Source organism: Rhipicephalus microplus, chromosome 7, assembly GCF_043290135.1.
Source record: "Rhipicephalus microplus isolate Deutch F79 chromosome 7, USDA_Rmic, whole genome shotgun sequence".
NCBI classification, from domain to species: domain Eukaryota; kingdom Metazoa; phylum Arthropoda; class Arachnida; order Ixodida; family Ixodidae; genus Rhipicephalus; species Rhipicephalus microplus.
The window spans coordinates 16,595,562-16,611,701 of record NC_134706.1 but is presented as its reverse complement, the minus strand read 5'-3'; the positions used below and the strand labels follow the sequence as shown (position 1 = coordinate 16,611,701).

The window sequence follows — 16,140 nt, the reverse complement described above, 5'->3', positions numbered from 1 at the left end:
GGAAAAAAATCACAGCATATATACACGGAGTGAATGATGATGAGTGGGACGAAGCGTCCATGCATGCGTCCGCCCGTGCGGCCCCCCGACTACATCAATACATAATGAAGTATGGGTTCGGAGTACGTGTCTGACTAAGACACGGGGACCTTGAGACGCGTTGACACTGTGGACGAACGCGCAAGTGACAAAAATTGCGGATTTTTCGCAACTCCTATATGTAACGTCATAACTGGACTCAAGTATTACTCAAGAAAATGAAAGAGCACTGACGTAACAGAGATTTACTTATTGGTTTCTAGATATTTTATACAATTAGGCATTCGGTGAATCCTGTCATTGTTTCCAGTCCCATGAAATACAAATTCACGAGTTTTCACGTTACAGAACCCCTTACCCTCCACAAAAAAAAAAAAAGAAGAAAGAAATGCACACGATGCGGCAGTGATTGGTTACACCAACTAGTACCCACTGAGAATTTCTAATAATAACCATGGTAATGAGCGCACACACAGCAAACATATTATCGAGGCTACTACGCATGCGTTATATACTACCACAACTGCTTGACGGCTACTCATGGATATTTTGAGATAGCACTCATTGCACCGATCGGGAGCCAGAGAACTTCCAGGAGTTATAGATGTTTTCCCCACATTACATTGCGCTTTAAAATGTTTATATATGTGTGACATCACGTAACACAGAACAGTTATTTTAACGTAATAAAAAAATCGAAGGTTTTAGGAAAACTTTGCATAAGGTTGTCACAAATGCGGAATGCACAACGGCACCCAGGCAACGTAGCCACCTTGTTGAATTCACTAAGAGCAGCTGCCTGGTTGGTAACGCAACGTTTGCAAGCTTGAGCAGCTACTGGCTGGTAAAGAGACGCGGCGAAAGTAGTACATCACGCTTCTAGTCGTATATTGATGGCGTTATTATCTCTTCACTAAATTTGTTTTTAACGAGTGCCCTTAAAATCTAGGCTGCTGTCCACACTTGCATTTTCAAGCCTATGGTGCGAACATTGACTCCTGGACATGGTAGCGCTTATTGTCTATATTCAATCAGTAACAGCCAAATGTCTGTGAACACTATTCTGTCAAGTGCCCGAGTGAAGACATTGCAACAGAAGGCGACGAAAGCTCTGTTGAAATTCCTACGCGACACCGACTTGAACAAGCGGCTGTAACAGCAATGTCACACACCGCGAAAGACAAGACTGGACTATGACTGAGTGTGCGCGCGTGTGCTGCCGAATGTGCTGTTTCTCTCTTCCCTCTCTGCTCTCTTTCATCTCCCCCATCCCTCTCCCATGCGCAGGGTAGCAAACCGGCTGCCTATAGGCTGGTTAACCTCCTTGCTGTTCTTTTCCCCCAATTTTCCTTCCTTCAATCAGTAAAAACATTTCTCTCGTGCAGAGAGCACACAAATGTGCGAGGGCAGTCTAACGTCATTAGCTTTGAGATGCCCCCGCACTATCAGCGATATCTGTGTAATTAAGCTCGCGGAAAGCTGGTGTGACGCTGATGTAGTCACTTCTTGTCTGTATTGGTAGATACCGCATCCTGGTGTCGGCGCTCATCGGTATTATTAGAAAACATCGCTGGGGCACGCACATATTCGAAGCGACGGAAAAACTGACAGGGGGTCTCATGCGATCGCCGCAAATAATTCCAGGGCAAAATTAAATGTTTGTCTCTCAATCGACTGTATCAAGAACCCGACCGCGAAACCTTCCAGCACCCAGCGTCGTTTATCACTGCCTCTGAGATTGGAAGTAATCAGATTTGGGTGCACGTTAAAAAACCCCAGGTGGTCGAAATTTCCTGAGCCCTCCACTACGGCGTCTCTCATAATCATATGGTGGTTTTGAGACGGTAAACTCCCCCATATCCATCTAGATTAAAAGTAAGCTTTTCGCATACCACGTGCACCCGTAATCAGCGAACATACGACCAAGCGACGGTGCCATATGATGATGCCACCATGTGACGTCATGTCACGTGATGTCTACAGTGACATCATGGATTTCGGCGATCTGTCACATCATGATTACATCATATGGTGACGTCACCACGTCATGCAAAGCCAACATTTTACCGAGTCTGCGTTGACGCTGAGGGTAACAATATTGTTTGGTGAGGCATCTAAGGCGTAGCAAAGAAAAAGAGCAGAAAGAACAGCATCACTCAGCAAATAACACAATGTAATACAGCCGTGGTCCTATTACCCTACTTTAAAGAGAACCTTAGCCCATCCTTGCTCAGAACGAGCTATGGCACGATTACACAACCCTCTTTTGAATGCGCCCCCAGAGGGTCGAAATTTCCGGAGCCCTCCACTACGGCGTCTCTCATAATCATATGGTGGTTTTGAGACGTTAAACCCCACATATCAATCAATCATCAATCAATCTTTTGGATGTGCAACCTCAAGTGCCGAGATTATTTTCCTGATTGACTGTTCTTTGTGTCCTGACACAAGCCCCGCCGCGGTGGTCTAGTGGCTAAGGTACTCGGCTGCTGACCCCCAGGTCGCGGGATCAAATCCCGGCTGCGGCGGCTGCATTTCCGATGGAGGCGCAAATGATGTAGGCCCGTGTGCTCAGATTTGGGGGCGCATTAAAGATCCCCAGGTGGTCTAAATTTCCGGAGCCCTCCACTACAGCCTCTCTCATAATCATATGGTGGTTTTGAGACTTTAGCCACTACACCACTACAGCGGCGCTATAGGCAAGTAAACACTTGACACTGGGAAAAGGAGACCGACATTCCTAAGAAAAGTGAGATTCTTGAGGAGCACGTTTTCAGGTCTGTTCTCGTGCGATTCCGTTTTTTGATCTGCGTGTCGCCAAATGGCTGATTGAGGTGAGAGCACACGGGAAGTCGCTTCTTTCGACGTCTTATTTCTGGCAGAACCAAGGGAAACTGATGCAATGTTAGGTCAGAAAAACTAAAGGGGAGCTGTTTTTTCAACTGTAGTTTAGGGATTATGACGTCATTAAATGAATTAATCTGGACGAAGGCTTATATCGCCCCGTGGTGAAAAAGAAAACAATGCCCCCACCGATTCCAGGGCCATGGTTGTCTGTTTGATTCATTTGGTTGTGTCTAAGAATAGAAGTGAAATGAATTTCCCGTTAGGAACCTTATTAAGAATGTTTTGATCTTCTTCTACGTCACTCGACACACTAACAGCTATGAAATCAATATCAGTACGACTGAAACTTGTACTGTTTCACTCGATGCCCCACCGTGGTGGTCTAGTGGCTAGGTACTCGGCTGCTGACCCGCAGGTTGCGGGTTTGAATCCCGGCGGCGGCTGCATTTCCAATGGAAGCGGAAATGCTGTAGGTTCGTGTGCTCAGACCGGGTACACGTTAAAGAACCACAGGAGGTCGACATTTCCGGAGCCCTCCACTACGGCATCTCTCATAATCATATGGTGGTTTCGGGACGTTAAAACCCCACATATCAATTACTTGCCTATATTTATTACGGGTTGTGCAGAAACACGTATCAATCATGTGCCAAACAACATTATCATCCAGAGAAAAAAAAAAGATCAAGTGCCAGCAGCTGCAAGATGGTGGCGAACACAATGTTCTTTTTTTGTTGTTGCTGTGTTGCCATTAATTATACTGCCTCAAGTTTCGTGGCCGATGGCCCGCGGTGGGTTGAGCCATTCTTCTAGGAACCAACCAACCGACCACTTCGTCATCTTCGTTCCACTTCGTTCCGACCACTTCGTCATCCCATTGAAGCTGACTTATCGCCACGCGGTCATCTCGCCTTAACGTACCTGTCCTGCTGCAGTACATGTACAGGCGTGAGCATCAGTGTGCAAACCACGGGATCTCGTGGCCGAAGGCATCGACGCGCTATCTGGTGACGAGACGCCTGCTGCGGTGCGCGCGCATACTATATGGTATCAGTTGGCCTTTCATGTCACTTTCTCCAAGGAGCTTGTAGCCAAAACGACACCCGGGTGTCGCTATTTTTGCTCCATCGAATTTGTGACGTTTCTTTTCAATATAGAGACGTCAACGGTGCCACTTCCAGCGCCGGGGTCGTGTAGGTATATATTGATTGATTTTTGGGGTTTAACGTCCCAAAACGACCATATCATTATGAGAGACGCCGTAGTGGAGGGCTCCGGAAATTTCGACCACCTGGGGTTCTTTAACCTGCACCCAAATCTGAGCACATGGGCCTACAACATTTCCGCCTCCATCAGAAATGCAGCCGCCGCAGCCGGGATTCAATCCCGCGACCTGCGGGTCAGCAGCCGGGTACCTTAGCCACTAGACCACCGCGGCGGGGCTCGTGTAGTTATATAAGCCGGTTGATTCCTCACTAAGCGTAGCCATCCTCTCGCAAAACCCGATTTTCTGGAGGAATCAAAAATAGCTCAAAAGTACTAAGCAAACAAAATGTACTTCGTCACTGTTAACTGGTATCATTAAAAACACAGTATTTTCGTGTTTCACTACGATATTTTTGGGAAAACCTTTCTGAAAACAGTTCAGTATTTAAGCGACAAGATCACTTTAGACATTTTATTGAACTTTCTTGTTTTGTGTGAACACCTATATTGGCGTGATTACTTGTGTTTTTTACAAACTCCGTGTGGTGCAGACACATTTATATGTAGTGTGGACACATCTCTATGTGATGTGGACACTCAGTATTGAAAAACGTGGACTCATTGTGTAAGCGTTGTGCTACGTACAAATGTGTAGCCTTGTGTATGCTACAAAATATGCGATGTCAACTTTTGTGCAAGAGAAGAGGAGTAGTCGGCGCCACGCATTGGCACCACCCTCTCCTCCTATACATTTAATAAAAAAAACCAAGCACACAAAACTAAATTTTCTCAACTCAGCTTGCCTTTGTCATGTTAGGCCAAGTTCTATCTAAGTTCTATATAAGCTCTTTATATCCATCTCATTGCACAATGCTTCTTTTGAACTGTTCCTTCATGCACGCCGGGTATAGCTCAGCAGTGTAACACTTCAGTCGATATAGATAATAGAATTCATATATTCACATTCAGGCATTCAGGCAGCAATTAAATGTGACAGCATGATATGTCAGATCTCCTTGATAAACAATCAGATTGCCATTTCAGGAAGTTGCTGATAGGAGACAGGGCAACGATAGAGGGCATCAATACGCATGTGGTCGGTGTACCTTCGAAGGCCGATTTTTTTTTTATAAGTTCGCCACGTTTTTCGTCGCTTAGGACGACACAATAGAAATCTACAAGTTACATAAAGTTAGCCATAAACGTATGACAAAAAACGCAAGTTACCTCGTTCATCCGGCTGTGTCGGATCTGGTAGCATTCCCGGCGGAGTGGCGGAAGCCATTGTTTCGCGTTTATCGCAATCCCCTCGCGAGAGCCAAGTGACGAGAATGTTCTGCGCAGCTTTCGAAATTTGCGGGCCTTTCGCCAGATGGCGGGCGCGTTTCTCTCAGAAGGCGTCCTCTTGCGGCACGTCCAACGTGAGGACGCAATATAGTTAAAATCTGTCTCCCCTGTTACCCTCGAGGGTTGCCTGTCTGGAGACAAGGCTGCTTCGTGGGCGATGCCACCTTTCCGCACCCAACGCTATTTCAAGGAACGTGCGCAAACGGCAAAACGTGGTTCGCACAAACAACGCATAGCGAACGCAATGAGTCGACGGCGCGCATGCGCTCTCGGAATGGGAAAGTGCACGCATTTTTTCGCGACACTTTCGGAAGAACCGAAACGTTATCGCAGGAGGTGTATGCTTCCACCGCGAAAGAGAGATTGGTTCACGTGCGCTTCCATTGTCGGCTGTGACGTGCCGCTGTGACGTGTCCGCATCCGGTTTCTTAAATGTACACCTCGATTCACTGCCGGAAGATTTACTCGTCTCCATACCGTCTGCCACGTGCGTAGTGTGACGTACGCAACTAAGCACGCTTTCGTCGTTCTTCTGCAAACAGCGTGCATGTGTGAGTCAGTGTTCTACGTCAGTGCGAGGGCGCGCAGCTTGGATGATGATACTAATAAGAGCGAAGGAAAGTAGTAAATATGGAATGTGTACTAACGCGCATTTTGTTAGGCATGTATGCTCGAGAGTTGAAACCCTAGTTGCAAGCTTCGTATGCAATTCCAACAATTTTACATAATATGTGGACCTATAATATGCAGTCTTCAAGATAAAACCTTAAGTGCGTCATCAAACTCGAAGATTGACAGTCAGCGCCGTCGGCATCAATGACCAGTGATGCAAAAAAAAAGCCTCATTACTTGATGAAGCTACTATGGTGAAGTCACGTATCGTCGAAAGCTAATAACACCATATTTACGTTACTATAAGTCGAATACCATGACGTCCCACGACGACGACGTCATCGTGTTCATACTGCCGCTTGGCGGGCCGATCTCGGAGGCAGGGTAAAACAAGGTGAGCTGCTAACAGCGTACAATGCCTCCGATATGCCTCTGACGCATTTCCGTCGCGGATATGGCGTTATAAAATTGATACTAACAGGTTTCAAAGAAAAAAAAAAACGACTAGGAAAGGTTTTGTCGCGGGGTCCCGGACCAGCGACCTTTCGATCCTCAGCGTATGGCGCTTAACACAAGCCACACGGAGCGTGCGTTGTGAAACTTGCGGAAGGTAGGCTATTTATATACATCAAAAACCCTTTGGTGGTCCTCAGAGCTCTGCACTTTTAGTGAATTTTCGTTCATTAGTAGCGAGATGGCGTGATGATCTCGCGTTGGGCGCATTCTAAAGGTCCCTGCCTCTCTCGTTTTGATGAGCGCTGCCTACAGAGAGCGTGGTCTCTCTTGCGCGCATGCTTATCAGACTCGGTGTTCGAGAGATCCCGAAGGTCACTTCTATCGCTGCCGTAACCACGTTCAGGAAATAAGCACGCTGCTCACACACGAAGTAAGAATTGTGACACTTGTTTGCTCCCGTCTTGTGTATGCTTGTGTCTTCGTTTCGCACGTCTTTCTTTCCGTTCTAACTGCACGCTTTAAATGTCAAACTGGATGGACTGATATAGCTGTACCCTTTAGATCGGGTGGTGGTTAACGCCACCAAGCCGTTATACTTAGCGAACCAAAAACAAGATTTTTTTTTCTTCAAATAGTGGGGTTGAGGACTCGTACTTTGCAGTGAAGGGTTTGATTTTCACTCATGCCTTGACTTTAGCCACCAATCATATAACTTCCTTCTAGTTAATTCTACCCGCTTAAAATCTATTTTGCCCTCTCTGTCCCTAAACCCCAGTGTTTAAGAAAAATGCTGTGCCATGATCCTGAACTATAGGGCGAAGCCCTTTACAGAACATTATCAAGTGTTCGGCAGTTTCCTCCTCCTCTCCACACGCACTGGATACCGTGTCAACGCTTTCGTATTTGGCCCGATATGTCTTGATTCGCAATACTCCCGTCCTGGCCTCAAATAGTAGAGAACTACCCCGAGTATTATCATAGATCCTTTCCTTGGCAATTTCCTGCTTAAAAGTTTGATAGATCTCTAGTGCGGACTTCTTAACCATGCCGATTCTCCACATGTCAGTCTCCGTTTCCTTCACCTTTTTCTTAACCGATAGTTCTTTTTGATTTGGCCCCGGCTGTTTTCTGAGTATTTACCCGTCAATTTTCTGGTTTGCTTCCTCCATTTTGTATCGACATTCTTCATGTACAAGTAGCTGAAAACCTTCCCAGCCCAACGCCCCCCCCCCCCCCATTTCTCTCAATCGCTTCTCAAATTTTATCTTGCTGCTAGATTTCCTGCCCTCAAATGATGTCCATCCCGCATATCACCTTGTACTCCCTGATTTGGTGTATTCCCGTGAGCTCCTAAGGAAAGCCTACCTATTCCACGTTGCTTAATTTCCAATCTTGCGAGAACTTCTGACCTCATGCACAAGACCACATTGCCGAATGTCAGACCAGGAGCCATGACCCCTTTCCATATTTCTCTCACAACATCATACCTATTGTAATTCCACAGTGTCATAATTTTCATCACTGCTGCATTCCTGTTACCTTTAATCGTTGCATATATTTCGTGTTCCCTTAGGTACTCGGTCCCATTGCTTATTCATACGCCCAGATACTAAATGTGACAGTTAGCAGAGCACCCCCTGGCGTACGGCGCCGCCGAAGGACATGCAATCGCAGTCACGCAATCGTCTCTCTCTCTCCCTTTCCGTACGTGTGACGTCTATCCTTCCTTTCTACAAGAAACGCCCTCTAGTGTCGTACCATTTACATTTTTCAGTGTATGGTACAAGTACCGCTCTCTATGGCCGGTTCAAGAATTAACGAGGGGCGGTTACCCACAACGGGGACGCACAAGCCACGCCATAAGTAGCTTCGCCCCTTAAACAGGCGCATTCCAGACCACATGATCTCTTTCTGCCATCATGGCGCAGCATATGTAAGGTTCCCACTACGCGCATTGACGATGAAACAGCGTTCTAGACCACACATTCTCTTTCAGTGATCACACCACAGCGCATGCAAGATACGCACAACACGCCATGACAATGAGGAAAAAGGTTGTGATCAAAGACAACGACTGCCTTGTGCATGATGTGACGTATCGATATGTTTTACGATGCGTTTCGTATGACAGGTAACAACGAAAAACCACTAGGGGAATGGACCCTGGCCTCGTAGTTGCCAACTTCTGGCCAGACGTGATACCACAAAGCAGTAATTAGGAAGGCGTACAGCTTAACAGAACACACCAGTTATGAAAAATAAAGAAACATTGCATATAACTGCACACCGGTGGGCGCTCATTTAAGTGCGTGAGGGGTCAGGCAATTTATGGTAACACCGAGCAACATGGAACGATCCCGATGCTTCGCCCAGTCCTGGCATTCACCTGGCATTCACCTCGTGAATATGCCAGTATTTTTGTTTTCTTATTCCGCATTTGTCGGTGTAGAGCTTTACCAGCCTATACCCTTAGTGGGCATGCACCATGGTTTCCACTTCTCGCCCCAGCATCACTGCCAAGAATTCAGTAGCGCGTAGTGAAGTTTGAGTGCTAACTGCCCCGCAATGGAACAGTACAGCCGTCGCTACGAACGCATTCTGGACTCGGTAGTTCTACGTCGTCGCAGGAGACGCAGGCGCGCGGCTCAGGTGAGAGAGATTAGCCGCGTTATCTTGATAACTCACAGGTTGCCATGGTGGCGTCGTACACGATAAAACTGGCTCCGGCAAGCATGCGGAGATGCGGCCCTCAAAGGTGCTATGGGCGCGGGAGCATTTACATGCGTCGTTTGCCTGTAACTGACGCTCTCTTGAGCTCGGGCTTGTGGGTGATCAGGCGCTGCTGATATGGCAGTCTGATATCTTATCGAGGCGACTTGTCGTTCAACGATGCCACTCTTAATTGAAGGCTAGATATGAATGCATGACGGTAGTTGTGGCCTCTAGCCACTGCAGTGTCACGCTGCTGAGGAAGCGATCATGAAGGCTAGATTCCCACATGTAGTAAGGAAAGAGTTAGAAGGGAGCATTGCGCAGTTGGAGAAGATAACAGGCGTCAATGTTTTGTCACCTTCAGTGAAGTAAACGGGGCGCTTGGGTTAACTACTGCAAAGTACTTTATTATTTTTAATTTCTCACACGTCGTAAAAACGCGAGACAAAAAACTGTTGTGGCATACATGAAATATTCCGGTGTTTCAGCGCAAGCACAACTTCCGTATTTGACATTTTAGGTGGTGTTAACTACTTTGAAAGTTATCCAATATGGTAATTACACAGCATTCTGAATTGTAGAAGTATAATGGCGTGCTGTACAAGGCTCGTTGTAGGGCGCACAATGTGGCGCTGAATGAGGACGTCATCGTTATTTGATCAAATTTGGGACATACCCTCAAGCGCAGCAAAAATGAGCAAGAGTGTTGGAAGCTTGCCATTTCAGTGACGACGAAGAGAAAGAACTATAAGATGACTTATTCCTGAATGATTTGTGGATTTAACGTCCCAAGACCACCATATGATTATGAGAGACGCCGTAGTGGAGGGCTCCGGAAATTTTGACCACCTGGGGTTCTTTAACGTGCACCCAAATCTGAGCACACGGGCCTACGACATTTCCGCCTCCATCGGAAATGCAGCCGGGATTTGAACCCGCGACCTGCGGGTCAGCAGCCGAGTACCTTAGCCACTAGACCACCGCGGTGGGACAGGAGTTATTCCTCCGGGTCGTCTTAGGCAAGGACATGGGCGATCATAAGATGTTTTTTTTCTTTTTCTGTAATGTAATACTCTGTAATGTATACTGTAATATAAGCTGCAATACCCCCTAGAACATATCTTTTGGAATTACTAAAGCAGGTAGGTGAATGATAGCATTTCCCAACCAGCCAATCAGCGCGCAATAAAAAGCAATATTGCAGACACATACCAAACTCCCAAATGCTCACCGTGCCTCGCCTTCGTGTTCAGGTGCTGCAGAGCCTCCGCCGTTTCACGGAGGCCGACGGCGTGGTGGCGCTCGCGTCGCTGAAGTGCGACGCCCCCAAGCTGGTGCAACTCGAGGACTTCTTGGACGAGCTGGCGCTCGTCTTGCACAACTACCTGTTCAGCGGCAACGAGCACGTGGTCCGCGTCGCCCTCGACGTTGTGCGCAGCGCGGTGGCGAAGCGATGTCACCGCCTCAAGCCCTGCAACTTGGAACACCTGCTCGCTTCTCTGTTGCGCACCCTGGTGTCCGCCTCGTCCACCACTGTGTTCTTCATGGCGCGCATGACTATCCAGGTGCAGTACCAGCTGGCGCTCGGGAAGCAGTCGCGATTCCGATCCACCTTTCCCGCTTTCCTGCGTTGCTCTTTGTCGTTTTCTAGATGGGGGCCGACAGATGGAAACACGTAGTGGGATAATCAAAGTGAACAATGGAAGTGCTTCAGACAGGCTGGCCGACGTTTCGATAGGAGGACCTATCTTTGTCAAAGACCTACCTTTGTCGAGGACCTACATTTGACAAAGACTACTAGCATTGTCAAAGACCCACCTTTGACAAAGATAGGTCCTCCTATCGAAACGTCGGCCAGCCTGTCTGAAGCACTTCCATTGTTCACCCTGATTATCCCACTCTTTGCCCTTTGGAAATTTATTTGTGCTATAGGGTATTACTGGGTGTCAGGCATGCTCTACATAGTAACAGTAACGATGCGCCGGTGGAGATAGATGCGAGGGTCACGGGTCATGAAAGCTGTATCAAGATGACGAAAGACTTCAAGACATGACGGTGGAATAGGAAAGGCGGACAGCGAGCTGTGAAAGCGCGTCTCCGAACCTCTCGAGACTATTGGAACAGTCGCCAGGTGGCAGAGCGGGTTGATTGGCCAAAGGACACGTATCGCAAGCTGTTTCTGTGCCGTAAGGCTGACTTATCATAGCACTTTGGTGACTTAAAAACGTTGTCTGTATGTTTATTAGTAATAATAATCGTTGAGGTATTAAGTCTCAGAACCACGATATGATTATGAGAGACGCCCTTAGTGGAGGGTTCGGGAAATTTCGCCCATCTGGTGTTCTTTCAGATGCAACGAATTAATTACATGGGCCTCAAGCATTTCAATCTTCACCCAAATTACAGCTGACGCGGCCGGGATTCGATCCCGTGACCTGCGGGTCAATTGTTGAGCACCGTAACCCCCGTGGAGTGTTGTGTGTTCACTGCATCGTAGTGAATGTATGTAAGACCAACGCCTCCTATAGAAGATGTCTGCCACATGAGAAAAAAAAAACAGCTGCCACACCCTTTCCCTCCTTCATTTTGAAAATGTTCTCGGTCGCTAGCGTCACCTGTGGCGGACGGTGCAACAACGCAACACTTTGCATAGCCTCCGAAAGAGTAGTGCACAATTGCAGGTCTCGAACAATTCTCGACTGAAGCGCCCCTATGGGCCGCAGATGAAAAACGCTTAGCTGGTACCGCCCGTCGCCGTGATAATAGTGTCGGTCGCGAGCGCCACCGCGCGGAGCTCGTTTAAAACTGACGGCAGGCCAACTCCGCTGGGAGCGCGAGCCATTCCTCAGGCATCTTTCTAGAGGAGTCGTTAATAAGACTCGCCCACAAAAATGAGTATACCAGTATTTCCGGAACTTTAAACTTCCAATCAGCCCCCGTAGTGTCGAAAAGAGTGGCACAGTGCCGGTCGTAAGGGGCAGACATGTCCTTTTTTCCAAAAGTGTGAGAAAACCTACCGGCGTGCGTAGACAATAAAGAACATTTAGCTTTCACGTATCGTAATTAGCATGATAAGGTAATCGATGAAGTTATCAGGACCTAAACTGGGTCGAGTAGGTGCGGATTCATTGCTTTAAAATGTGCAGAAAGATGGTCACAAGAGAAATGTGATTGTGTTGTGTGTTCTGTGTAATAGTTGCTGCACTTCCTACCAAGATGGACAACACAGGACGATGCGCTACTAAAAGCTAAGGGGCCTATCACATAAGTCATGAAGGTTTGAGGTGCGTAAGCCGTTCTTCTATCAGTTTAGAGGAAAACGAGATATGGTTTATGTAATTACATAAGTGGGCAGATGATGTGATGCTGTAGGTTACTGTCTGTTATCGGTCGTCAGGGCGGGGATTACTGGGATGGCGTGGTATAAATGTGCGTTCTGAACTAAAAAAATGACAGTTATTAGCAGCGCTTTTAAAGACATTTAAACTGCGCGAAGAAGACAACACGTTAGACCTATAGAACGATCACACACGCAGCGCACACATCCAACTGTGTTTATTTCGTAAAGGTACAACTATTATAAACATAGATAAGGAGCTATCATATCGATGATCTTAAACTGTGCAGAAATGTGGTAAGGCCATGTGCGCAGTGCAATCTCGGAAATGAGCTAATTTAATGATGATGAACTAACACACGCGTCCCCATTTTTGATATGAACAATCCCTCGAAGACCTCTCTGTTCATGTTCTTGCCTTTTAGTCAATTTAGTTTTTTTTCTTCAGCTGCGGTTTTCGCCGTGTAAGGCAAGATTACTGCCCGAGTCCAGCTCGCATGGATCGTTCGTTGCACCCTTTTCCCACCCTAGTTTGCACCCTTTTGATGTATGCACCCTTTTGGTTCCGCTTGTAAAGTGCTGAGGCGCGAATAGGGTGCCCAAAGGGTGTGTTTAAGCTGTCTGCACCCATTTTAACTCTTACGGGTCAGAATTGGTTAAGTGCGTGGTTCTGCGCAAGTTCATCGAAGCAGCACACGGTTTGACCAATACACGACCGGCCACACGATAACAGAATTTTATATTTTCCGCAGGATACAACGCTTTGGTTCATCACGCGTCTGCAGAATCTCGTTCCCCGACCCCACCACATGAGTGCCGAGAGAGTTTAAGGGGGACTAGGGAGCCTACATGAACGGCCGTTTTTAGGGTGGAGACACCTTAATAAGTGCCTTCAAGAAACTCAGCCAAAACCAGCGGGCAACGGGGCACGCTGTTGCCAGCTTCCACCAAATTCAGCATAGTTGTCTGTGCGCCGCCATTTTGGAGCCAGCCAACACACAACACCTGGGCTTTTGACAGCGGCGGTTCTCAGGGTCGTGTAAGTGACCCAGTTCTCAAAGTTAGCGCACGAAGAAATTTGCAGCCCACACACAAACACTTGCGACATAATACTGAGGTTACGCCGACACGAACGCAAGTGTGGCAACAGCTCAGACTAGCGAGCGCGTCTCCGTACGAACGCACGGACGCGTCCCGTTTGTGGGCTTCCTACTCGCAATGCGTGGACGCAGCAACGACAACTTCGGTTATCTACTCATTCGCGAACACCGCGAAACACATATACGTGTGCCGCAGGAAAAACAGTGAACGAAATACGCAGTACTCACAGAGCAAATACGAGACGCACTGGTGGGCTCCCAGCCGTCTCGCTTCACTTGAGCCAGCCATAGTTGTCGTCAGCCAGGGCTCGCTGGGAAGCGGAACATTCACACCCCCTTTCTGTTGTGGTTAGTGCAGAGCGGTACGCAGCATCCAGGCATTCTAAGGCTTCACCGGCAGCGTTTAACACGCTACCGCAACGTTCGACGCCGTATTATTGAGAACTAAACACAACCGGGCGTAGACGCAGTGCGGGCACCGAGATGGGGCGACAGCGCAGCGTTGCTGTCTGGCAACATTGTGTTTTGGCGGGCGGCGGTGCGTTGGCGGCATGTAGGGGGTCAAAGGCTGACATCACCCTAAAAATGGCCGTTCATGTAGGCTCCCTAAGGGGGACAGAGGCCACAGCGCTGATACCCAGCCCTTTACACAGGCAGAAACGCGCTAGCGCTTGAACGCGATCAGGCACTGCTGGGGCCAGTTGTTGCGCATGCGCATAAAGAGTGGTAACGCACACTGAATGCGACTCCACTGCTTCGCATCTAGAAAAGGAAGCAAGCGTGAAATATAAGGAGAGTAAAAGGAAAAAAAAGGAACAGCAAGAAGAAAAAAGAAAAATACAGTTTGTCAATAAAAGCAGAAAAAAATAATTAAAAGAAAAAACAACAAAAGAAATTAAAAGAGAGAAGAAAAGAAAACGAAAACCGAAAGATTGCGCAGAATTCAGCCCAGCTCCACTCTGGAAAATGGCTTTTGTATTTTAGCTAACCATTCTTAATTAAAATTTATTAAGGGCTTCACTGTTGATAAATTTTGAATCCTGGTGACGCCGGCTGGTTTTGTATTTCGAAATGTGCCGCAGCGGATATGTGAGCCAAAAGACCCTTGTTGTCACCTTGCGCATAACGGTGGCAACTTGGGAGGTTTCGCGTAATGGGTTACATAGGCGATGCGGCGCCGGTTGCACAAACCTTTCACATTATAACGCCAGATGGCCGAAGCCTTTGTATTCTGTACATGCTGTAAATAAATTTTTTCTAAACTTATCCATGTATAAAATGTTAGCGCATGTAGAACACAGTAGTCGCCTTCAAAATTTACTACGTCACGGTGTTCGGGGCGGCATATACAGGTGGCGCCTCCACCCGCATTTTCCTTTCACGCGTTTGGTCACTTGCCATGCGTCATGCCTAGGTAATAGTAATGTTTTCGAGACTGCGAAATCATACTATACTATAACGCGAAATAAGCGTGTTGCTCTTTAGTGTCGCTCTAACGCTACTGCCATATAATAGACCAATCAATCAGGTATGGTGAAAGTGTGGCTAAAGCAAGACTCCAGTTGTGCACAAGTGTTTATTCTGAAGATTCAAGCTAAATTAATATGAATCCAGCTGTCAGTTTTACATGAATGCACGCTGAAAAAAAATGACGTGATCGATCTTGTTGCTGACGCGTATTGCGTACGACCAGCTACCGCAGATGCGAAATGTCGAGGTTATATTGGGACGCTCCTTGAAGAATTGCGCTTCCAAAACGCGATCGTTATTGTGCTGGTCGTCTGGGTTGGCGCATATTCAGGCGTTAATCGTTATTTTGAAGCGACTTGTACTGAGTGTCCATTTTATTGACGTTTCTTTCGAAAGGAACACATTCAGACCAGGAAAAGAAGTAAACGAGGGCTTCTGAAAAAAAAAATCAAAGCATATCCACGGATCAAATGATGATGGAAGGGGCGAAGCATCCGTTCATGCGTCCGCCCGCCCGTTCGTTCTTGCTTCCGTCCATACAAGCGACAGTCCATGCGTCCGTCCATCCATGCGTCCTTCCGTGCGTCCATCTCTCCGTCCATGCGTTCGTCCATGCGGGCGTGCGTCTGTATGTCTGTCTGTGTGTCTGTCCCACCATCCATCTAGTGAACACTCCAAGTACTACCATCTCGCATCTATATTCATCATGTACAAGTGCCGCCGTTCAGCGGATATTCCAAGGACTAAACGAAAGATGACTACCCACTACTACTACTACCATACATACATACATACATACATACATACATACATACATACATACATACATACATACATACATACATACATACATACATACATACATACATACATACATGCATACATACATACATACATACATACAGGCATGCATGCATACATACATACATACATACATACATACATACATACATACATACATACATACATACATACATACATACATACATACATACATACATACATACATACATA

General features: G+C 47.1%; 1 protein-coding gene across 1 annotated transcript in view; it reads right to left on the bottom strand.

Moving 5' to 3' along the window:
* LOC119179369 (uncharacterized) overlaps positions 1-16,140 on the bottom strand; it is a 34,579-nt gene that overhangs the window by 11,091 nt on the left and 7,348 nt on the right. Inside the window, exon 2 of the mRNA XM_075868406.1 lies at positions 10,451-10,866. Within this exon, the coding sequence (XP_075724521.1) occupies positions 10,451-10,866 (416 nt within the window). The remainder of the gene's footprint in view (positions 1-10,450; positions 10,867-16,140) is intronic.